The sequence below is a fragment of the Gopherus evgoodei genome, chromosome 9, assembly GCF_007399415.2.
Source record: "Gopherus evgoodei ecotype Sinaloan lineage chromosome 9, rGopEvg1_v1.p, whole genome shotgun sequence".
NCBI classification, from domain to species: domain Eukaryota; kingdom Metazoa; phylum Chordata; order Testudines; family Testudinidae; genus Gopherus; species Gopherus evgoodei.
The window spans coordinates 9,391,038-9,416,079 of NC_044330.1; the positions used below are offsets into that span (position 1 = coordinate 9,391,038).

At 42.3% G+C, this 25,042-nt stretch overlaps 1 protein-coding gene across 1 annotated transcript in view; it reads left to right on the plus strand.

Moving 5' to 3' along the window:
- The window catches only part of KNG1 (kininogen 1), a 28,037-nt gene extending 16,864 nt beyond the window's left edge, over nucleotides 1-11,173 (plus strand). Inside the window, 18 exon segments of the mRNA XM_030575666.1 lie at nucleotides 614-695; nucleotides 2,907-3,079; nucleotides 6,945-7,052; nucleotides 8,428-8,475; nucleotides 8,477-8,512; nucleotides 9,928-9,954; nucleotides 9,956-9,997; nucleotides 9,999-10,086; nucleotides 10,089-10,181; nucleotides 10,525-10,593; nucleotides 10,596-10,686; nucleotides 10,688-10,776; nucleotides 10,779-10,805; nucleotides 10,808-10,831; nucleotides 10,834-10,975; nucleotides 10,977-11,062; nucleotides 11,065-11,096; nucleotides 11,099-11,173. Coding sequence (XP_030431526.1) covers nucleotides 614-695; nucleotides 2,907-3,079; nucleotides 6,945-7,052; nucleotides 8,428-8,475; nucleotides 8,477-8,512; nucleotides 9,928-9,954; nucleotides 9,956-9,997; nucleotides 9,999-10,086; nucleotides 10,089-10,181; nucleotides 10,525-10,593; nucleotides 10,596-10,686; nucleotides 10,688-10,776; nucleotides 10,779-10,805; nucleotides 10,808-10,831; nucleotides 10,834-10,975; nucleotides 10,977-11,062; nucleotides 11,065-11,096; nucleotides 11,099-11,173 — 1,332 coding nt within the window.
- Nucleotides 11,174-25,042: the final 13,869 nt, after the last annotated feature.

The window sequence follows — 25,042 nt, forward strand, 5'->3', positions numbered from 1 at the left end:
TCATGGGCATGATTCCTGTGGGCCTGCATCAAGACAGCAAAGAAATGGGGCTTGAATCCTGGGTCCTGGCTTGACTCAGGCCCTCCATGCCTGGGGGGTCCTGGGTCTGAGCCCTGGGTTAGTATGATTTGTGTGTAGACAGAAGAGGGTAAGGCTTGATCCTGAGTTTGAACCCTGGTCTTACACTGCAGTGTAGACATACCCCAAGGGTATGATTCTGTAGGTACTAAGCATTCTGACCTCTCATTGAAGTCAAAGGGAGTTGTTCAGTACCTTTCAGGACCAACTCAAAACCGGTCCCATTAATCTTTTATCAAAATCTATCTATAAAGACCTCTTCCCATTTTCTCAAAAAGATTTCCCAAGATCATCTTTTCTCCTGATCAGAAATCACTGAACCTGATTTTGATCTCATTCACATTAGCATAGATCAGGAGAAAAGTTACTGGAGACAATGGAGACCGACTAATGTAAAAGACAGCACAAGTAGGTCTCTCATCTCTCTGCACAACCCAGTGTTTGTTTGCTGTGAAGGAGGGCATCAAAATATTTACAAATGTGCTTCTTAAGTATTTCTAAGAGAAAACAAAGAGTTTTTTTCCCCCCAACTCAGCATATAGGTACCTGTGAAGCCAAGGCCTATGTGGATCTTAATAACACAATTGTGGATGTTGCACAGAAATGCAAGTTTCCAGGTATGTGACAACCATCTGTCAATTCACAAATGTTAACAGTTGGTTACAAATACAAACTGAAGAACAACAAAAATGCCAAGAAACTAAAAAAAGGGGAAGGGGAAAAGCTACTCTGCTGGCACAGCAAAACAATAAGGCCTTTTTCCCCCACAATGGAATATTAACAGATAATTTTCTCATTTCCTACAAGTATTGAAAATGCAGGGGAAAGTTCTCTTCTCTGATCTTTACACTGCCATATGTCTATGACATGTGAAGCTGGCCGCTGAATGGGGATCAGCAGGGTTGAGCTCAAGGTCAAACCCACCATGAAGATCAGCAAGGCAGCTCAGAGAGTATACTTTTCCCTCTAAACTTTATTTACAGATAAAATAAACACCACTATTTCTTTCCTCCTGCACCATCACCACTATCACAGGAGATATCCTTTAAAGAGAAGTCATTATCACATAGTATCTTCAGTAAGCAGTTTTGTCTGTTGTGTTTCCAAAAGAACTGTATTTTCCCAGGAGATCTGATCTACCCCTCCAAATAGAAGTAGAGCTGCAGTGGGTCTCAATCAGGGGTACATGTACCCTGGAGGTATGCAGAGGTCTTCCAGGGGGTACATCATCTCATCTAGATCGGGGTTCTCAACATTTTTCTTGCTGAGGCCCACCCCAATATGCTATAAAAACTCCACAGCTCACCTGTGCTACACAACTGGTTTTCTACATATAAAAGCCAGGGCCGGCATTAAGGGTGGCAAGCAGAGCAATTGCCTGGGGCCCCATGCCACAGAGGCCCCCACAAAGCTACGTTGTTCAGGGTTTGACTTCAGCCCTGTGTGGTGAGGCTCAGGGCCCCAGGCTTCAGCCCCATGTGATGGGGCTTTGGCTTTTTGCCCTCAGCCTCAGTGAGTCTAACGCTGGCCCTGCTTGGCGGCCCCCCAGGGGGCCCTGGACCACTGGTTGAGATATTTGCCTAGTTTTACAGTAAGCTACATTAAAGGCACTATTGAAATCAGTACAAACTAAAATTTCATACAAACAATGACTGGTTTATACAGCTCTATATACTATACACTGAAATGTAAGTACAATAGTTATATTCCAATCAATTTATTTTATAATTATATGGCAAACATGAGAAAGTAAGCAATTTTTCAGTAAGTGTGTGCTCTGCCACTTGTATTTTTATGACTGTATTTTTGTAAGCAAGTTGTTTTTAAGTGAGGTGAAACTGGGCTACGCGAGACAAATCAGAGTCCTGCAAGGGGTACAGTAGCCTGGAAAGGTTGAGAACCACCGATTTAAAGAACTTTCACAAAGATACAGATACATGAAGAAAGGAAAAAAAAAGGCATAGAGGAACAACCCCTTTAACATGCACAAATTATTACTCCACATTCACAACTTGATTTTGTATGTACAGCACCTCCTTAAATCAAAGAGCCATACCCACTTTGGCTGGTGCTCTCAGAGCCTGTCAACTGGACTCAATAATTCATCTAGCACTATCGCTGTTTTTATTTCATGTTACATCACTGTCCTTCATTTGATTCTTAAATTTGAAAACTTGAAAACAATTTCTTTTCAGGGGTAAATTATCCCACCTACACCTGATTCATTATTACCCAACACCATACTTCTGACCAGACCATTTTGTCTGTTGTCAGTTCTTTTTAGTCTTCTGTTAGGACATAGATTGTTACCATTCCAAGACTTTAGATCTGCAGGTACAGGGTCACTACATGTATCATGTTCTGCTTCCTCACCCATTCATAGACTTGTTTTGCTTCAAGGAATGATTATGTAATTCTTCAAACTACAATCACTCATTGCACATAGTGTGCACTCATAGATTTCAGGGATGAAAGGAGCCTCCTGTTTCCTCTAGTACAGCCCATCACCCAAGTTCAGATGTTTCTCCTCTAACAGTCCACTTGCCACCCTCAATTTGTACTCTCATTTCCATGAGGAGCAGTGTATTGATCAAATGCACTCTTTGACCCTCGGTGCCTAAATTCTGCTTTCTCCTGAACACCTCATTGATGTTACAACACAAACATCTATCAAATCAAGCCCCAAAATATTTTAGGTCCCACCCTAGCAGACTCAAACACAGCCAGGCCTGGCAGAGAGAGATGTCTCCCTCGACGGTTCGCCCAAGCCCAATGCACACTGAATCGTTTGTTCCTTAGATTTACTTGAACCATGCTGTTTCTTTCAGTTGATGAAACTGCACCTCCTCGCATTTCCATTTGTGCTGGCTGTCCAAAGCCCATCCCAACTGACAGTACAGAATTGGAGGAACCACTGAGAGCTTCCCTGGAGAAGTATAACGAAGAGAGCAATGATGACTTCTATTATAAAGCTGAAGCAATATCATATGCCACCGTGCAGGTTGGGATTCCTCTTTCCTTTTCATGTTCAATTTTATTTAGGATCACCTCTCAATATTTCTTAGAGATGGGCCACGGATATGGTGAATCAGGGTTAAGGTTTAGATTTGGGTTTGAAATCTTGGGAGCTATCTGCCCAAGTGTTTTTACCACTTTGATCACCAGGGTATCTGAATGCCCATTCTTGCAAATTTCAGCCCTCTTAGGATGCATTCAAAAGGATTCTCCCCCTCACCAAAAATCCATCAACATATTTTTTGTCTTATCTGGACCCAAAACAATAGGGCAGGGCAGGATTCCAATTAAGGAATCTGATGTTTGTTACACCCCTCTTCTTTACCAAACCTTTTGGCATCATTTCTTACGGCATCAGAACTAGAAAAGACCTATGAGTAAGATCATCTAGTTCATCCTCCAGGTCAGCATTCTATACCATATATTCTCTGTCTATCCTATAGTAGGTTTTAAAATCCCAAGCAATTGAGCCTTCACTGTTTTACCTTAAGACTCTGTTAACTTACATCCTGAGTAACGCTCCAGAGCAGTGGTGGGCAACCTGCGGCCGATAGGCCCATCACAGTAATCCGCTGGTGGACGGCAAGACAGTGTTTACATTGACCGTCTGCAGGCACGGCCACCCACAGCTCTCAAAGGCTGCGGTTTGCCATTCCCAGGCAATAGGAGCTGCGGGAACTAGGGCTGTCGATTTAATCCCAGTTAACTCAAGCAATTAATTCAAAATTAATTATGATAAAAATAATTAATTGCAATTAATTGCACTGTTAAACAATAGAATATCAATTGAAATTTATTAATTTTTTTGGATGTTTATCTACATTTTCAAATATATTGATTTCTATTTCAACACAGAATACAAAGTGTACAGTGCTCACTTTATATTATTTTTATTACAAATATTTGTCCTGTAAAAATGATAAACAAAAAATGTTTTTCAATTCACCTCATACAAGTACTGTAATGCAATAGCTTTATCATGAAGGTTTAACTTACAAATGTCGGGGGGGCGGTTGTTACATAACTGCACTCAAAAACAAAACAATGTAAAACTTTAGAGCCTACAAGTCCACTCAGTTCTACTGCTCATTCAGCCAATCACTAAGACTGGAATGGTGGCTGAAGCATGAAGGGGCATACGAATGTTTAGCATATCTAGCACATAAATACCTTGCAATGCTGGCTACAAAAGTGCCATGTGAACGCCTGTTCTCACTTTCAGGTGACATTGTAAATAAGAAGCAGGCAGCAGTATCTCCTGTAAATGTAAACAAACTTGTTTGTCTGCACGATTGGCTGAAGTAGGACTGAGTGGACTTGTAGGCTCTAAAGCAGGGGTGGGCAAACCTTTTGGCCCAAGGGCCACATCTGGGTACACAAATTGTATGATGGGCCATGAATGTTCACAAAATTGGGGTTGGGATGCAGGAGGGGGTGAGGGCTTTGGCTGGGGATGCAGGCTCTGGGGTGGGGCCAGAAATGAGGACTTCAGGGTGCAGAAGGGAGCTCCAGGCTGGGGAAGGGGGTAGGGGGTGGGATGAGGGCTCCAGCTGGAGGTGCAGGCTCTCGGGTGGAGCTGGGGATGAGGGGTTTGAGGTGCAGGAGAGTGCTCTGTGCTGCGACCAAGGGGTTCGGAGGGTGGGAGCAGGATCAGGGCTGAGGCAGAGGGTTGGGGCATGGGAGGGGCTCAGGGGTGCAGACTCCAGGCAGCACTTACTTCAAGCAGCTCCTGGAAGCAGCGGCATGTCCAGGGGCAGCTCTGTTTTTTGCTGCCCCAAGCACGGCAGTCATACGGATTCGCTGGTGTTTCTGTGAGTGATCTGACGGTCCCGTACCTTTAGCATACCCACCGCCGAATTGCCACGGAAGCCGCGGGACCGGCGGACCTGCTGCAGGCATGCCACCGAAGGCTGCCTGACTGCCGCCCCCCACAGCTTGCCGCCCAGGCATGCGCTGGTGCCTGGAGCCGCCCCGGGCATGTCTCCCATCCGGCTCCTAGGCAGAGCTGCAGTCAGGTGGCTTTGTGCACTGCCCCGTCTGCAGATGCCACTCCTACAGCTCCCATTGGCCACAGTTCCCAGCCAATGGGAGCTGCAGGGGCAGCACCTGGGGCGGGAATAGCTTGTGGAGCCCCCTGGCTGCCTCTACGCATAAGAGCCGGATAGGGGACATGCCGCTGCTTCTGGGAGCCACGCAGATCCGCAGCACACCCACACAGAGCAGCCCCTGACCCTGCTCACCAGCTGGAGCACAGGAGTGAGGCAAGCCCCAGACCCCACTCCCCAGTGGGAGCTCGAGGGCTAGATTAAATTGGCTGGTGGGTTGGATGTGGTCCGGGAGCTGTAGTTTGCCCACCTCTGCTCTAAAGTTTTACATTTGTTTTATTTTTGAATGCAGGGTTTTTTTGTACATAACTCTACATTAATAAGTTCAACTTTCACAATAAAGAGATTGCACTACAGAACTTGTATTAGGTGAATTGAAAAATAATATTTCTTTTGTTTTTTACATTGCAAATATTTCTAATCAAAAATATAAAGTGAGCACTGTAGACTTTGTATTCTGTGTTGTAATTGACATCAATATATTTGAAAATGTAGAAAGCATCAAAAAATATTTAAATAAATGGCATTCTATTATTGTTTAACACCGCAATTAATCGTGCAATTGAGAATAATTTTTTAATTGTGCGATTAATCATGATTTTTTAATCACTGACAGCCCTAGTTTACACGTGATATATGATTAAAACAAAACAATCCTCATCTTCTCCACTTCAACAAAAATATCAGCCTCAATGCCCTGACTGTTTGCCTCTCCCCCAAAAGTCTGTGTGCCTCTTCCACATTGCTCCAGACACGTGGTTCCTTCCTGAGCTGGTCTGAAAGGTCTGTATCCACTCTCTCCTCATTGACATGTTTCCTTATTGATCTGTTCCAGTGCTCACTGAAGTCAATGGAAAATCAATTACCTCAGTGGGCACTGGATCAGGCCCCAAGGCCCAACTCTTCTGTGAACCCAACACAGAATTAGCCAGCTAACAGATTTGTTAAATAATATCACAATATTAAAAACACTTCTAGCCCGCCATGGCATGTACTAGCCTCGCAGAGCAATCCACATGATCTTCTTGATCTTACCTGTGCTTCCTTCTTTAATTCTGCCCTACTGTCTAGAAGCCCCCTTGTTATATCATGAATGAAATCAGAATATAAATAGTTTCAGGGAAGGAAAGGTGAGTGAAATCTTGGCCCCATTGAAATCCGTGATAAACTCCCACTGACTTCAGTGGAGCCAGAATTTCATCCCGTGTCTGTTGTTTCTACTGTGAGGTGTCCTACCACCCTCTGAGATGTTGTTATTATGTGATATTTTTACTACAACAAATCAACTGTCCCAGGCACATTAATGAACCATTACAGTTCAGCTCTTTAATGTGTTTGGCAAGTAGTTTATTTTTTCACTGAGATTATATTTATCAGATTCTTAATTTTACCTCACCCAATTTCCCTTCCCTTATATTTGGCTCCCTACAGTGGTGTCTCTTAACATTTTCCTTCATAATAATGAAATTACTGCAGTCATGCAGTTAAAACAAAGCCAAACTTGTTCACTTTCTTTTGATCTTTTTGTCTCCTCCAATTTCAGTGCTATGATGATTTTTGAGTAAAGAAGATAGGTCAATTAGAAAAGTATACTGATTGTCACTTTTACTGTGAAAGAGTTTTGTTTGTGTGTTTTACGCACATACCCCTAGTGGGAAGGTTTACGTTTTTAGAGCACTGTCTTTTCTGTAACCTCTTGTAATAAAGACACATTTAATGACGAAAATCTTCTTACTGCTTTTTCAGGTGGTTGCTGGACTAAATTATAATATAACATTTAGCATTAGGAAGACGAACTGCTCAAAGACAGATGTCAAGAAACTGAATGAAGATTGTGCGGCAACAATAGACGGTGTAAGTCAGGGGTCCCCAATGCGGTACCCGGGGCATCTATGTGCGCCTGCCTCATGGCCGCTGGACAAGCCATCAATAAGTGTCACCACCAAAATGCTGCTGATTTTCAGCCTCTTGATGAAGCTACTTCTCGGCAGCATTTCAGCGATGACACTTCTTGGCATTGCCACTTCTCGGCGGCACTTTGGCGGCAGCTTGTCTGGCAGCCATGCTCCTCAGTGGCTAGTCATCTGGCGCCCGCCACATGGAAAGGTTGGGGACCACTGTGATTGGGATGCTGTAGACCACCAAGTCAGAGGGATGGTTCCAAAATTAATCCAACTGAATTGCACCAGAGATGATCATGTTGGTTTAATAAAATAAATAATAAATAACCCTCACCAAACCAGCAACACAGGTTTGGTGTTTTTATTAGATAACTTCAATTGGCCTTTGCTACCACTAGTCAGCCAGATCAATAAATACTAATCACTCCTCAATAAACTGAGGGAGTTTTCTCTCTTAGCATTATCTTTACCTTTATCATTAGCTCTGTGTGTGACCCAAGATATTGCCAAGGACAGCAGAAAGAGTTGCTTCGGTGGAGTCACTCCAACTGCACAATCTGTCTGCTTAATGGAAAGCTAATTAGATATTTTTTGACCATTTCATGGGTTGTGATTCAAAAAAGAAAGGGGGGGGGGGTACTATCAGGATGCGGGCAGGCTGATGTGGCTGGAGTGGAGTGCTCCCATGGCTAGGGGCTGGCACACTTGGGGCAAAGGGAGGTATGCCAGTTGGCTGCTGTTGGGGTCGAACGATGGGTTAGGGCTGCTGGAGAGAGCACTCTAAGGTGGAGAAGAGGGCCTGGTCAGGTGGATGGTGATGATGGGACTGTTTGTAGCAGAGTGGTGGTGGGTGGATCTCCCCATCAACACACACCTTTTCCCACCTGGAAGAGCTCATTTCTGAGGGTTGAAAAATACTATGACCAAGGGGCAGTAAAGTCAGTTTCCACCGAGGCACCCAATAACAAAGGCCACTTTTGAATGTTTGACCTTAACCTCTCTGTACCTTAGCTTCCCCATCTTAAATAGCAATAACGACATCAACATTTACCTGCCCTCAGGGGTGCTATAAGGATTACTAGCTAATGCTTATAAAGTACTTTTGGAGATGAAAAGTACTGAGAATTAGCGTTTATGAGTTGAACAGATAAGACAGATGGATTCCACAGATATTCACATAAAGCTCCAAATATAATAAGGTCTTTAAAAGGGTCACAAAAATTGTATAGCCTATTCATACATAAGTCTGTTCCCATGTTTTGTGACATGTTGTTTAAGAGCCCATGTTGGCTTTATTTATTTGTTTGTTTTTGTTTATTTGGTGACAGAAACCTTTGCTATGCACAGCACAAGTTTATGTGATACCCTGGACAAAGGACAATACGCCCTAAGGTTAGCTGCACCGAAGAGGAGGTACGAATTCTCAATAAATTTTATTTCATTTCAGACTACTTACAACCTCTAATGTGAAATTTGTAGTGGGGAAAATATTTGTATCCCTTTGTCTCCCAAAACATCCAGTTCTCAGATTAGCTCATATTTTGTATTTTTAAAGAAAGGGAAATGGTCTCTTTTTAATCATCTTAGTAATGTGACCATTCCTCTCGTCCTCTGACCTCACTGACCTAGGCTCAACTAATGCAATGCATGAGGTGAGATGCTGGGCTAAGTAAGGATACGTCTACACTGCATCTGGAAGCAAGCCTCACAGCCCAAGTCATAACATCAAAGCACTGTCTACACAGATATTTTTCAAAGCAGTAGCAGGAGTCCTGCTAACACAAGACTGTGGTCCTGGACTGGGAAGCTCACTTCCAGATGCAGTTTAGACATACACTAAGAAACTGCAGAAAGTGCAGAATAAGCAAAGCCACATTACCCTGAGTATAGAGATTATTCTGCCTGCATGATGATTGTTCTTTGTAGGATCTGTCATGCCAATTCTGTGAGATGCTGAGCACCGTCAGTCTCCATAGACATCTATGTGATTGAGCTTTGCAAACTGTGTTGGAAGGAACCAAACGATGTTGGATATTGATGTGGAAAGAGCACTACACTTCTGTGGGTCAGATGAATAGATATTCTTACAAAGGGTGTTCTATATTAGTTAGACAGAGAGGGAGACGTTTTGGTCACCAGGTATCAAACACAGAAGTTTTGTAGCATAGGACATAACCTACGTTTATTATTCTCTAGTGCCCTCATACAATACAGATCTTCAACCAGAAGCTAAAATTCAAATAAGTGATACTTCACCTTAATAAAATAATCCAGGTCTTTGTTTCGTGCTTGCTTTGAGGACTAGACTGAAATGTGCATCACAATCCTTCATCAATACGATATTCTGTGCTTATAGAGGAAGCATTTTAGTTCCAGAATTCAAAAGTATTGTTCACAGTCTAAAACCAACGTATACACTATAAATGTGTCAGCACTTGTACTACTGTACGTACTATTCTATCCTAAAGGTGGCCGGATTTCAGTGATGAGTGAAGCGTTTTCTTTCGCTAGAATCTCTAAAACACTATGAAGTGCTTATTATCACATTTATAGACAACATGGCTGTCCAGCTTGTTCATTGAGATCTCTTAACAACATATTTTTTGTTAACTGATTGACACATTTACACATAATCTGCAATTTGCTAGTTCTCAACTATTTGAAACTGAGGCAGGCAGTCAACAAAGAACCCTCTCTCCCCCCGTCTGCACTTTCTTTTAAGCACTATTTTTTAAAAGGTGGCAAGAGATGTCTACCTTTTACATTGCAACCACAGCAGAATCTGTTCCAAATGGTGTACTTTGTCTAATATCTCCTGTTCCTTTTAGACTGTATTAGCAAGAAGGCCTCCAGGTTTTTACTCCTTTCCGATCTCTAGCTGTGAAAGCTGAAACCGCCTAAACATACACCCCAAATTAAAAATGAAAAGGGACCTAGAGAAGAACAAACCTCTACCACAGGGCCAAGAAAAGATGTTAGACATGAACCGCAGATGAACAGGGGCACAGACATGCTATTGGGTGTGGAGCAGAACAGGAACATAGACGTGGACATGAAGATGAACATGGGCGCAGACATGATATTGAGTGTGGAACAGAACAACGAACATGACGTGGACATGAAGATGAACATGGGCGCAGGACATGATACTGGGCGCGTGAACCAGAACATGAACATAGACGTGGACATGAAGATGAACATGGGCGCGACTGCTACTGGGCTTGGTGAACCAGAACATGAACATAGACGTGGACATGAAGATGAACATGACGCAGACATGATACTGGGCGTGAACCAGAACATGAAACATAGACGTTGCACATGGACGTGAGGATGAACATGGGCGCAGACATGATATGGGCGTGAACCAAACATGAACATAGACATGCACATGGAGTGAGGAGAACATGGGCTGCAGACATGATACGGGCGTGAACCAGAACATGAACATAGACGTGGACATGGACATGACGATGAACACAGGCGCAGACATGATATGGGTGTAGACGAGAACATGAACATGAGGATAACCATGGACGTGGGCACGGGCATGGAAAACATAAGGATAAACAAAAGAAGATAAAGGAATAAACATTCAAAATATGAGTCTTCTGAAGAATTCCATGAGAAGGTCACTAACCAAAAGGAGACACTGCTAGCTGCAGTAGCTGAAATATCAGAGGTACACAATCTCCTAAGCCTGATCTGGAGAGCTAGATGTGCTATCCAGTACTACGCGTCCACAACAGATCTAACAGATGGTTTCATTGAGATCCCTGATCTACCTATAGAAATCCCTGATTCCCTGCAGAAAAACAGAAAGCCCTGGAATTATTCCTGATATTCTTTATTTGATGGGTTGCCAGATATCCCAGAACATCGTCCCAAAGTGTCCTGGAAAGCCATGGAACCAATCATAGACCTCTCAATACTACTAACAACCTAAAGTACTGACAAAAGAGGATCTTTACCACATCTGTCTGAACGCACCCACCCCAAACACCAGAAAAATAAGCACCTACCCCATGGTGCTCAGATTTTGATCTCATGGATTTATGGTCCATTTTTTTTTAGGCAACAAACAGAAAATCATAAAATTATTTTTTGTAAATGTATAATACTATAGGCAGTGGTTCTCATCTTGTTAGCTATGATACTTAAAAGGGTCACCAGTAGTTTTCTGGAGGAATTGAGAGCATGAGCCAATTCTCTGTGGCCTGGACTCTCTCCTCATACAGGTGTAGATCAGGAGTAACTCCATTAAAAACAATGAGTTAGGGTTAGTGTCTACACTATGAAAATTAGGTCGAATTTATAGAAGTCTTTTTTAGACATCGTTTTTTATACCGTTGATTTTGTGTGCCCCGACACAAAATGCTCCCCAAGTGCATTAAGTCGGGGACTGCATACGAAGTACCGAGGCTAGCATCGACTTCTGGAGCGTTGAACTGTGGATAAGCTGTTGGGTGGACTATCCCCACAGTTCCCCGCAATCTCCGCTGCCCATTGGAATTCTGGGTTGAGATCTCAATGCCTGAAGGGACAAAAACAGTGTTGCAGGTGGTTCTGGGTACAATGTAGTCAGGCCCCATCTCCCTCCATCCCTCGTGAAAGCAACGGTTAGACAATGGTTTTGCACCCTTTTTTTCCTGGGTTACCTGGGCAGACGCCATACCATGGCAAGCATGGAGCCGCTCGCTCACCAGCACCGTAGTCTCTGGATGCTGGCAGATGTGGGACTGCATTGCTACACAGCAGCAGCTCATTGCCTTTTGGCAGCAGACGGTGCATTATGACTGGTAGCCATCGTCGTTTGTACTCTGGGTGCTCTTTTAGCCAACCTCTGTGAGGTCGGTCAGGGGTGCCTGGGCAGACATGGGAGTGACTCAGCCAAGTCATCCCATTTTCTGCCAAACACCCCAGGAGATGATGATGGCTAGCAGTCGTACTGCAGCATCTTCTGCCAAGCACCCAGGAGATGACGATGGCTAGCAGTCGTACTGCACCATCTGCTGCCAGCTAAGATGTAAAGATAGATGGAGTGAACCAAAACAAGAAATTGACCTGATTTGTTTTGTGAAATCAATGGCCTGCTAAACCCAGGGTTTTGAGTTCAATCCTTGAGGGGGCCATTCTGTGTGACAGTTGTTTGTGTTCTCCTTGATGCACAGCTATCCCCTTTTGTTGATTTCAATTCCCCTGTACGCCATGTAATCAGTCACCCCTACGTCGTCAGGGCAATGGCAGAACAATTTGTTTCATGCCTTTTCTTCAGCACAGAACCAGAAGCTGCAAAAGCAAAACAGGTGAGGAGGCGATGGCAGTGCGGGTGAACGAGAGTGATGAGGACATAGACTTCTCACAAAGTATGGGCTGGGCAATGTGACCCAGCAAGTGCACATCATGCTGAGAGCTCTGCATGGCCACCTGTGCTGATCAGCTCGCCATGCTGGCCAAACAGGAACATGAAATTCAAAAGTTTTGCGGGGCCCTTTTCTGTCTACCTGGCCAGTGCATCTGAGTTGAGAGAGCTGTCCAGAGCGGTCACAATGGAGCACTCTGGGGGTAGCTCCCAGAGGCCAATACCATCAAATTGCGTCCACACTACTCTAAATTCGACCTGGCAAGGCAGATTTCGGCGCTAATTCCCTCATCGGAGGTGGAGTAAAGAAATTGATTTAAAGAGCCCTTTAAGTAAAAAAAAAGGGCTTGTCGTGGTATGGTTCCAGGCTTAAATCACGATAACAATGCTAAATTCGACCTAAAATCGTAGTGTAGACCAGGCCTTATACTGGCATAGAAAAAGTATAAGTGAGAGGAAAGGCCACTTTTGCTCTAGCTTTCTGCTGAAGTGGATTTATTCAGCTACTTGCAACTCATCGTCCTCACCTCAGATGCCAGAAACACACTAAGAACCACTGCACTGATTCCATGGCACCATGTTTGAAACATTGTGGGAACCGAAAGAATTCTGGGAGTCATCTGTAGAAACCCAGTCAAATGAAGCTTGAAAAGAGGGTACAGTATGAAACAGGGTGAGAATCCCTTCCTTAGATGTTTAAAACCATAGTTTTCATCTCTGCAGGACTGACAAATTTTTGGAGAATACAAAATAAAAGGAAAACGTATGACAAGTTAATTTCTTTACTCTAATTAACGTTTCCGCCAGTACTTCACTTATCAGGTTCCGTTCTTGGAAGAGAGGTTAAAGGGCAGTTCAGAGAATCCAAGATAAAGAATTCTCACTCATGCATGTTCCTACTAGAATACATTTTCAAAGCTATATTACTATTTTCTGTATATAAAATATTAACTATTCTATATGGAACTGACACTGCAACTGACAGACTTTCATGTGGCAGACGTGGTCAGACACTTTAGATATGGTTATAGTAATATAGGTAGGGTCTTACCAAATTCACATCCACAAAAAACACATCATGGACTGTGAAATCTGGTCTCCTCCTGTGAAATTTGGTCTTTTATATGCTTTTAGCCTATACTATACAGATTTCTCTGGAGAGATCAGTGTTTCCCACAAATTGGGGGTCCTGACCCAAAAGGCAGTTGCAGGGGACTGGTAAGGTTATTTTAGGGAGGTTATGGTACTGCCAACCTTACTGCTGTGCTGCCTTCAGAGCTGGGCAGCCAGCAAGCGGTGGCTGCTGACCAAGAGTCCAGCTCTGAAGGTTGCAGCACAGAAGTTGGGGTGGCAATACCATACCATGCCATCTTTACTTCTGTGCTGCTGCTGGCAATGGCTGTGCCCTCAGAGCTGGGCTCCCAGCCAACAGCTATCGCTCTCCAGCTCAGAAGGCACCTCCAGCACCAGCACAGAAATAAGTGTAGCTGTACTGCAACTCCTCACCACCACAATAATCTTGTGGACTCCACCCCCACCAAAAAAACCCCTCCTTTTTGAGTCAAGACCGCTACAATTATACGCTGTGAAATTTCAGATTTAAATATCTGAAATCATGAAATTTATGATTTTTAAAACCCTATGACTGTGAAATTGACCAAAATGGACTGTGAATTTCATAGGGCCCTCATTATAGGTGACACGATCTATACTTAAGGCTGTCTGACACTTTCCACTATAAAATACTGTTTTCTGTTGCTTATAACTCTGCCAAATGTAAATTGTTCAGGCTGATATTTTCCATACTGGGTGTCTGCCAAAGGCTAATTTTTTTTACTTATTTTGAAAGTTTCAGCTAAAATGGTTCAGCCATTTTGGAGAACAAAGTTAGAGAAAAATACATGGTTTTGCCTATGTTAAAAAAAACAAATTATAACTATTTTGCTGAGAAGCTCTAGAACCTCAGTGCTTTGGAACAAAGACTTAAAGATTGACAGAGACTGGGGGGAAGGGGTCACACTGGTGTCAAAGATGTGTCTTTTGCCATGCCCATGAAAATCCAACCAAATTTGGCCAAGTTATAAGCCTCTGAAAAATCACAGATGGCACATATTCCGTAGAGGTTTGTCAGCATTTGGCACCTAACTTCTCTGAGGATTCCATCTGGACTATTCATGCTCCAGCCCAGGTTTTCAGGGGCTGAGCTGAACTTTCCCTACAGTTGTGCCTCCTGGCTGCCTGTGGCACCAGCACCAGAAGTGGTATCAGAGAAAACATCTCTCCTGTGCTCATAATGTTCTTTCAGCTGACCCCCAAGCAGCAAGGAAGAGGACCAGGAAGTAGCACCCTGACTGGAGGACAGGGAGATGGGGTGTGTGTGGAAGAGATACTGGATGCAGGGAGAGAGACACAGGAGCTTGGTAGGGAGGAAAGAGAATAGAAGCCTGGAGAAAAAGGGGTTTAGGAGCTGGGGGGATCAGAGCAGGAGTTGGGGAATACAGGCAGAGAATGAGGACAGGGCAGGAGCACGGGGTAGAGAACAGGGACAGGATTCGGGCAGAGGAAAATAGAAGCAAAGTTGGGAGATGAGGGCAGGAGTTGGGTAGGGTCACTGGCAAGAGCAAGGGAGGATAGCAGTAGTGGAGAAGAAAAGGGTAAGAACTGGCATTGGGGGTGAAATAGGAGCAAAAGGGTACAGGGATGTTATATTTCAAAAATGTCAAAGGTTTCATCATTATCAACATACTTTGGTTTGATTTATTTTGCCCCAAAATTAAATTGTCAAAATTGACATTCTTTGCAAAGTTTTGAATGAGGGGAAATGGCAGTTGCTGGCAGAAAAACATTCCATCTGAACATTTTTGATCAGCTCTATTTCTGACTTAATGAACTAAAAGCTATTATTATAGTAAGTCATGCTTGGTAAAACTGTACATATATATAAGACAAAGGAGAAGACCTCATTCCTGAGCAAGTACATCTCTAGCTTAGCCAGTAGATGGCAGTTTTTCTGAACTGATTTGACAATTTCCTATTTAGTAGGACTTTCTGGTTACAGATAAAAAGACAGGAAGCTTACCACTCATGACTGTCCTCTGTGCCAGTGTATTATCAGCATGTGTTTATGCATATAAACATACCACACCTATGCACCTCCTTGTTTAATGCTGAATCTCTTTCAGCATGCAAAGAAAGCTTGCCCAATTATTATGTACAAAATGCCACACTAAGTGTGTACGTCATTTTATAACTATAAAATTAAGACATAGTCCCTGCACCAGAAAACTTTCATTTTGATTTCTACAAAAAACCAGAGATGGGACTTTTGAGTGTAAGGGCTGCTGAACTGTGTCCTCGGTCTGAGAAGCTCTACTCTGATTGGTAATTGCATTGGACGGATCATGACATCACAGGGAAAACATCACATGATCCCATGCAAAGCGGAATGATAGAATCAAACATGTATTCCAGTCATCCCTTCAAGAATGACAAACTCAGCTGGATACCAGCTCCTGAGTCAGGAGTCGCAGCCATGAGTGCAAAGTGGGTTTTTAAAAGGTGCCAAATCACAATTACATTTTACCCCTACTGCTCTATAGGCAGGGGCTGCCCTGCAGTTACTGGTGCTCAGGTTTCTCAGTTACAAAATGCTGGAAAGATCTGTTTTGTTTTGTTTTTATTCCAGAGCCTGGTTACCTGTGTGGGCTATATACAATACAACCCTAATTCTATTCCTCTTGCAAAACCATATAAGGATGAATCGGCCCCTGCAATCTCAATTACACTGAATATCTGCTTAAAGGGAAGTTGGTCTATTAAAAATTGACTTCACTATATGATTCTATTGCACACTAAAATAAAAGAGGAAGACTACTGTAAGCAGGAAAAAGTGAGGGTTTCCCTAATTAGGTAAGGCATGTTGTCACAATAAGTACTGATGTTAATAGGGCTACTGTGCCGGACTCAGTCTGCTCTTTAGTGAAACACTGGACACAAACTTCAGAGTAAGGCCACCCTTATGAATTATGGGGAGATGGGTATGAGTTGCCTCACACTGTAGATCTGCTGCCTGTCATGGAGGCTTGGCACTGATTATTCTACCTCTGGCTCTATTGTTTTCATTCCAAATCAGAAGCTGGCCTGCATGTTGAAAGACAGGCATTAAATTCCCGGGCCCTCAAAAGTGCAGAGTGCTTACTTTGTATATAAGCCTAGCTCTGGTTCAGAGTGGCTCCCAGCATATCAGAACCATTCAAAGAGACAGGATCTGTGCCAAAGAAGTGTACTTGCCTCATGACTCGAAGAACTGGCAACCAAAAACAACTTTCTTTTGTGAAAAGTTGCTGTAAAGGATTCAGCCAGCAATGCTACATGTTCCACCAGATGCACTTACTTTTGGAGCCTGAAGTAAACCACTCAGCTGTCAAACAGTACCTAAGGTTGGATTGGAAACCACACATATAAAGCAAAAAATTGAAACAGTGAACATACAAAACTGGCCAAGAGACTGGGACAGAGGGACACCTTTCTAGCTTCCTTTGCCCCAAAGAGGACTTTTTTTAATGCGGTGCTCAGATTACTTTAAGATCAACTGTCAGGATTGATTCAAGTTTAGTAATGGCTTCAAGGAGGAATGCAAGCACTCATCAGTAGAACAGTGACAGCAATAACTCATTTAAACAAAGAGTTTGGCTAATGTATCCAAATCCTGTAGCTCACCAGCCTGAAAAAAATAGTCAGACACATACAAAAAAAATTAAATGGAGATGAACACTCTTCTGTTTCTTATTTTGACCTTGGGTGCCAGCAGAAATATACTTCCTGCCACTCACTTCCAATGAAAGAGGTTTATTTGTAAAATGTCACAGTGTGCAGCAAATCTTCTGTAGCTAGATCCCCCTCCACCCACACAATTGGGTATTAGCTAAAACAAACAAAAACAAGACATATTAGAATATGCCTTCATTCCCTAGGAATTCATAAAGTATCTGATACCATAGTGCTTGCCTCATAAAACAACTAGGTTACAGAATGTGTCTAGGGATAACACAAACTGGGTCACTTTAGCAATCATAAAACGGTTAAACTAAAGTATATTGTTCAGGCAAGAAGGTCTGATTATAGCTCAGGTGAGCATATGTGTGCTAGTTTTAATCTAGCCAGCATCGGTAAGAGTAGTAGTGCAGCATGGGCTTCAGCACAGGCAAGCAACCAGAGTGCATACGCAGCACCCTGGGCAGGCTTGTACTTGGACACCTAACTCATACTAATCCCACCTGACCCACGTGGGTACATACTCGGGTGGCTAGCCCAAGCCACTGCAGCCATGCTGCTATCTTTTAGTGTGCTAGCTCAAGCAGAACTAGCCTGTGCATGTCTACCGAGCTGGGAATTACACCTCCCAGCTGCAGTGTGAACATACCCAAACTGCCAACTGACTGATCTATAGGCCAGAATGGCTAGAATGCACAATGCTCTGCTCACTACCTCTCTGACCCCAGCAGAAACAGAGGTCCCATTGATGATTGAGGGGAAGGAGATGAGCGCTAAAGGCAGTCCTAGGGGGCACACTGGTAGAAAAGGAGGTCCTAGAAGGAGAGGACCTGAGACGGCAGCAAATTATCATCTGATTCCTCCTGCTTTGGCGACACTTTTGGTGTGCCACATGCCACTGCACTCAGGGTGGCATGGGGAATTGGTACACTCCCCCTACACTGGAAATAATCTATTAGGTCTGCTTTTACCATCTTTAAGGCCCCATTAAGCCACCAGAACAACATACACTGGCTTTAGCAGGGGACAGAACTGGCTTCCTATCGTATAGAATCTGTTGCATAAAACATAGGGCTAAATCTGCCTGCAATGGATCTCTGATGGAGTGGAGAACCAGTGAGATCCCATGGGAGATGTGGAGAGCAAAGGACTGCTAGATATGACAGAGAGGCTAAGCAGATGTGGAGAATTCAACAAAAGCCACTTATGGAAGGCTCATTGAGGACTCTACACTGCAAACCTCAGTCACTTCGCAGAATTCCACTCTGCAAATCTGAAGCCACTTCTTGACTCTCAACAACCGACAAAAGTGTTTTTGAGTACTCACCAATATTTAGCAGTGACATGTTTTTGATTATTTTTTCACTCTCATTGTATCTAATCTAGGCATTTCCAAAGATCGATCCATCATAACAATTGTATTACAAATCATGTCCACCCTTCTTAGGAAGGCACTCAGGGTGCTGAACATTTAATAGCCGTAATAGTAAACAACAATTAAACCATCTTTATACACACAGCACTGCTGTGTTCAATATTATATTGGGTATTTAGCATTACTTTTTCTTGCTGATCCACCATACTGGATCTCTTTCACACTTGCCTTTGCTCATTAGGATATTATTTATAGTACAGCAGTGTCAAATGGTAATTATCTCAGAAGCAACCGCAGTTTCTAAACGATAAAGTAGCAGCTCTTCTAAGTTCTCCTTCCTTCCTTTGCAGTGTCTCCTCCAGAGAGCAGGGGAGTGTGCTTCCTTATCACTCTTGCCACCCTAAGCAGTTGAGATAGTTTTTTTTCTTTTGCACCAGCATTTCTGCCTCACAAACACTGAAACAATTTCCTTTTTTAGACAGCAAGGACACCGACTTGCTCTCTACCCCTCCCCCAGTCCTTGCTGTGCCCTCTTCTTACCTTCAGTGGCAGAGGAAATCCATGCTGCAGTTTTTTCTTGAGCAGCAGCAGTTCTATGGCAACAGCAACTTGGAGGCAGTGATCCCTTCCTTGCATCTCTCACTTTCATTTCCTTCAATCAGCAAACAGAGGCATGATTTGTTTGCACAGTATGTTAATAAATACAATTTCAATGTGCATTTTGCAAGTGAATTTGTTCCTTAGGATTGCCAAGATGTATTTCCCACCTAGCTAAATGTTGCTCTCACTAATGAAAGGCATTAAAGGAAATCAGAAAATTCCTTTAACGTATTTAGAATAAACCATTCATAACCATTTTCATTTGTGATATATACTGAGCTTTCCCAGATTTAGTCAAACATATATGAAAAGGAAATTCTATCAGCTTTGGGTCCATGGCCAAAAGATAAAATATCGTGTCCAATGGAAACAGTTTTAAATATTGTGTGCAAATACTGAATGAGTCTTTATTCACCATGACACCTATATGAGATCAGTGATTTAGTTGTGAAATTCCTGAAGGAAGAAAAGCGTAAAGCCACACAAAGGTCTTGCAGTTTCAGACCAAGGTAAATTGTGCATCAGAGTCTATTTGGAAATACTAATACAAGATACAGAGCAGAACTTAGCAGGGAAACACAATATTCTCTGACTGAGAGGCTAATGAACATCTACAGCCAGGAAACAGATTGGTTAGAAATGGACATTTCCCAGGTTCCCCCACTTACAAATTAATCAAAAATGGGGTGCAAATAAATGCCAAATATGAGAGCAAATAAATCACTATATGAAACTTAGAAACATACATCACGAGAGGCTTTTAAAGGGAAGCACTGTGACACACAGGAGATAAAGTAATCAATACATTTCTGTAGCCCAATGTGAACTGTCATTCCTGGTACCTGCTGTGTTAGGAACAAAGGCTACTGGTTACTGCTGACGGCTGTGACATGTTGCGCTAAAGAGCAAGCCCTGGGTTAGAGCTAACGATTGCCACTGTAACTAATTGCTAATGTCCTAATTTGCTGCACTACTCGGAGTATTTTGTGCATAAAGTTCTGCACACTACAATGAGACTATACCCTGTAATCTGGATAGCAGCATATGAGGTTTGAGAGACTGCAGGGCTTTTTCAGTTTTGTTTTCCTGGCTTCAAAGAAATATTTGGCATATGACTATATTAAAACTCTTAGCAAAAAGATTCAAATTATTGGATGATGATTATGGTCCAAAACTGAGCCATCAGAGCAGTTTATTATTTGAGTTATCCTGTGCCCTGGGGCTCTATTTTGGTCATTAGTTTGTGAAACTGTCATCTGAATCATTTACAACAAATGCTGTTGTAAACACTGTTGTGTCCAAACAGCAGCTTTTTTCACAACACAACTCCATGTTTGTACATCTACACCTACCACATTGCTGAGTCTGTATTAGTGCATTCTGGAAAAATCTGGGGAACTATATAGTCCCTGAGCTACAAATAGAGGGACTGATTCTCCTCTTTTCAGAGTGGTAGCCGTCTTAGTTTGTATCAGCAAAAACAACGAGGAGTCCTTGTGGCACCTTAAAGACTAACAAATTTATCTGGTCATAATCTTTCATGGGCTAAAACCCACTTCATCAGATGCATGGAGTGAAAAATACAGTAAGCAGAATATATATTCTAGCACATGAAAAGATGGGAGTTGCCTTACCAAGTCGGGGGTCAGTGCTAACAAGCCAATTCAATTAAGGTGGAAGTGGCCTAGCAGTTAACAAGAAAGGGTGAATACCAATGGAGGGAAAATTATTTTTGTAGTGCTAATGAGGCCAATGCAATCAAGGTGGCCCATTTCCAACAGTTGACAACAAGATGTGAGTACCATCTTTGTAGTGATTACTTTTTGTCGTGACCACCTCATGTAATCATTTACACCTATTTGTTCGTAAGACAGTCAGGACTTCTGTGCCCAAAGGCCATGCATATAGCATGGGACAAACAGAACTCTAGAAAATCCTACTGCACAGACAGCTGGAAAGGAGAATTGGTCCCCAAAGGCATCTCTTGGCAGCCCTAACTACACTCCTAAAAACACCACATAAGCAGTACACCAGAAAGTTACGGGAAGACAACTACTGAAAGCCTGGGTGAAACACCCTTCGTTCTGTGGACACATTTACCGCCACCTATGCCACTAACTGGTTAAAAAGATGTAACACAGACAAAACCTAGATAACATCTTTCATCCAAAATCTCAAAGAGTTTTTACAAACATCAGATAATTAAGCCTCACAACATCCCTTATTAATTGTTATTTATTAATATTTAGATTGTGGTAGTACCTAAAGGCCCCACTCAGAACTGGGTGCTCCATTGGGCCAGACAGTATGGGAACACACACATACAAAACATGATTTCTGTCCTGAACTGCTCACAGTCTAAGAAATCCCTGTGAGGCAGGAAAGGATTGTTATTCCTATTTTATAAACCAGGTGAAACCGAGGCACCGAGAGTCGAAATTACTCACTCATAGTCTCAGTGAGTCTGTAACAATGCCGGGAATAGAACTCAGGAGTTCTGATCCTCAGTCACCTGCTCTAACTACTACTTCATATTTTGTTAGAAAAATAAAGGTTCAACAGAAAAAACTTTGATCCAGTAGAAATTTAGGTTAGCCCTGATGATGGTGCATGTTTTGGCTCCAAATATATAGTTTGTTTACAGTTAATGAGGCAGCGATCTATCTTTGTTGTTAACACTTACTCATTGTGATAGGTTGTATAAACTGCAGAATACTCAGTGAGGGAAGTAAAATTGTCCTTCTAGAGGCTGGAAACTTTTGCTACACTTGGCTGACACACAAAGGGCAAAACAAGCAAAGAACGCTTGCAATCCAGAGAGGTGAATACTTTGTGTCATTTCTTTTCTGATGGTTATAAAGCTAATTTTTTAATGTTCTGACAATAAAAGCCTGGAAAGACATTTAAACACTGAACTTTTCTGTGCAGTGTTTTACCAGTTGTTCCTTTCAGTCTGATTAACCACTCACAATTATGTTCTTACTTATATAGCACCATAGTTAGCGAGACACTTGTAAGTTATTTTACATTTATTTAAAACAGCAAAAGTATCTATTATTCTTTTATGGTGTAACTATATATTACTTTAAGAGCGCACTCTATTTTAAATATTTGATTCCATAATTAATATTGGGTATATAGCCTATTACAATCAGAAGTCACACAAGACATTAAATTTCATAGTATACAGCATTGTAACAAGATTTCATTTCTTCACTAAATAATTGCCATCAATTTTGTATCTATGGAGTCTTGTGCCATGTAAATTATTATAATTCTAATTACCAATGAACAATCAGTAGATTTCACTGTTAGTAGGACAGAGTTGTATGGCTGCAGAACAGAGGAAAAAAGACCCCACACTAAAAGGAACCAACATGGTGAAGAGGCCCATGCTGTAGCAGTTGTTAGATAAGTAGAAGTAAATGTGACTCCTTTGGTACAAACTGAAGCTAATGTAACCTGGCGATTATAATTTTGGGTATCATCTGTGGACACCAAATTGAACAACCAAGAGAATAAATATATGACATGCAGGATTAAATTGTACTGAGAAGAAAACCAGGTCAATGTCAAGATTTTGCTGAAATTAATCAATATGTTCATATTTACCTTTTCTCAGAATTTTTGAGGCAGCCACCACTCATTTTTTTGCAGACTGCTTCTGACGGATGTACAAGTACAGTGGTACCACCATAGTGCAGAAGTGTTACACTTGGCCTGCAAAATAAATGTAAATGCAGTACTCTTTCAGGATGTTAGCAGCAGCTGTCACTTGCTTAATTTTTCTAGCTTTCTTTTCTCTTGCATTGCAGTCTAAAGGACAAACTCTGCCCTCAGACACGTGCACACAACTCCCATTAACTAATTATACTTTGCACTCTAATGCACCTTCCAATTAAGGATCTCACATTCTTCACAAACATTTAATTTGCCCTCACAAATCTCCTGTGAGAGACGTATTACTATCCCCACTTTTTAGAAGAGGAAACTAAAGTATGGACAATCTTGGTCCAGTTGAAACCAATGACAAAACCATTTACCTCAGTGGTGCACTGCCAGCCCCTAAATGATTTGCCAAAGGCCACAACACAAGTGTCTGACACAGTTGGTATAGAGCCAACATTTCCAACTCCCTGTCCTGGGCCTGAACCACCCAACTCTTTCCCTCTATTCTCTGGTGAGACTCTGAAGGGTAGAATTTGACCCCAAATCAAACTGAGGATTCAAGACATCTAGCTATTATTACAACTACATCTCTTGTGTCTACAGTATGTTAGAGACTTAATGATTGATAAAAGAAAAATAAAATAGAAGAAAGGGAAGACCTAAATACTTTCAGCAGAAAAAATCATATGATTTGAGATTTGATTGGGTCAGCATGCTTCCGATTAGCTGACTACTAACTTGGAAAATCATAAGAACATCACAAATCCTCTACTAAAACACAGTATTTCAAAAGCATACCCCAGACGTACTGTAAATATTTTCCTTGTTTAAGGAAGGAAAGGGTCAGAAGGAATTTTTCCTCCCTGGTCAGATTGGTAGAGACCTGGGTGGAAGGAGGTTGCCTTCCTTTGCAGCTAGGAGCATGGGTCACTTGCAGGTGTAAAGTAAAGTAAATGGTGTATTCTCTGTAACTTGAAGTATTTATATCATGATTTGCAGAATTTGGTAACTCAGCTAGAGATTATGGTTTATTACAGGAGTGGGTGGGTGAGGACCTGTGGTCTGCAACTTGCAGGAGGTCAGACTAGATGATCATGATGGTCTATGAAGGCAGGACAACCTGACTGGATTGGGGATGTGGATGTGGGAAGAAGGCTGGCACTATGACGGATCTGTTAACGTGAGGCCCAGTGCCCTGAGAAAGGCTAGTGCAATATTCCAAATATCTCGTATAAATTGGAGTAGATATTAGGTAAAATTTTCAAAAGTATCTATGTGATTTAGGAGCCTAAATCCCATTGACTTTTGTTTAGGCAGGCTCCTAAATCACTCAGTGACTTTTGAAAATGTTATCTATTACGTCTAAAGCATAACTACTCAATGACCTGAAATCAAAGAGCTCTCAATAACTTGTTCAGAACCCCACTGAGCAAAGAATTTCAGTTTCATAGAGTTTAAGGCTGCAAAGGACCAATAAATCACCTAGTCTGACTTGCTGTATATCAGAGGGCATTAAATTTCACCAGTTGCCTTGGTGCCACAGATCCACAAGACCTATACTACGCCTCCAGCTTTGGAACATCCTCTAGAAGGAACCCCTTCAATGTGCCAGACCCCCTAGGGATCTCATTCTTCCTCTAGAGTAAGACACACAGCTTCACTTTCTCCTTAGACTGGACCTTTACAGCACTTCTGCTTCACACCATAAACTCTGTTCAGTGAATCCAATTGAGACAGACTCTTGGTGGAGACTTGTGCACACTTCAGCAATTAATGCAACTCAGCAAGCATTTGCAGCAACACTAACAGCATTGTCAAAACAGTTGAGTTTCTTAGGGTATGTCTACACCAGGGGTCAGCAGCCTTTCAGAAGTGATGTGCCGAGTCTTCATGCATTCACTCTAATTTAAGGTTTTGTGTGCCAGTAATACATTTTAACATTTTTAGAAGGTCTCTTTCTATAAGTCTATAATATATAACTAAACTATTGTTGTATGTAAAGTAAATAAGGTTTTAAAAATGTTTAAGCTTCATTTAAAATTAAATTAAAATGCAGAGCCTCCCGGACTAGTGGCCAGGACCCAGGCAGTGTGAGTGCCACTGAAAATCAGCTCGGGTGCCGCCTTCGGCACCCATGCCATAGGTTGCCTACCCCGGTCTACAC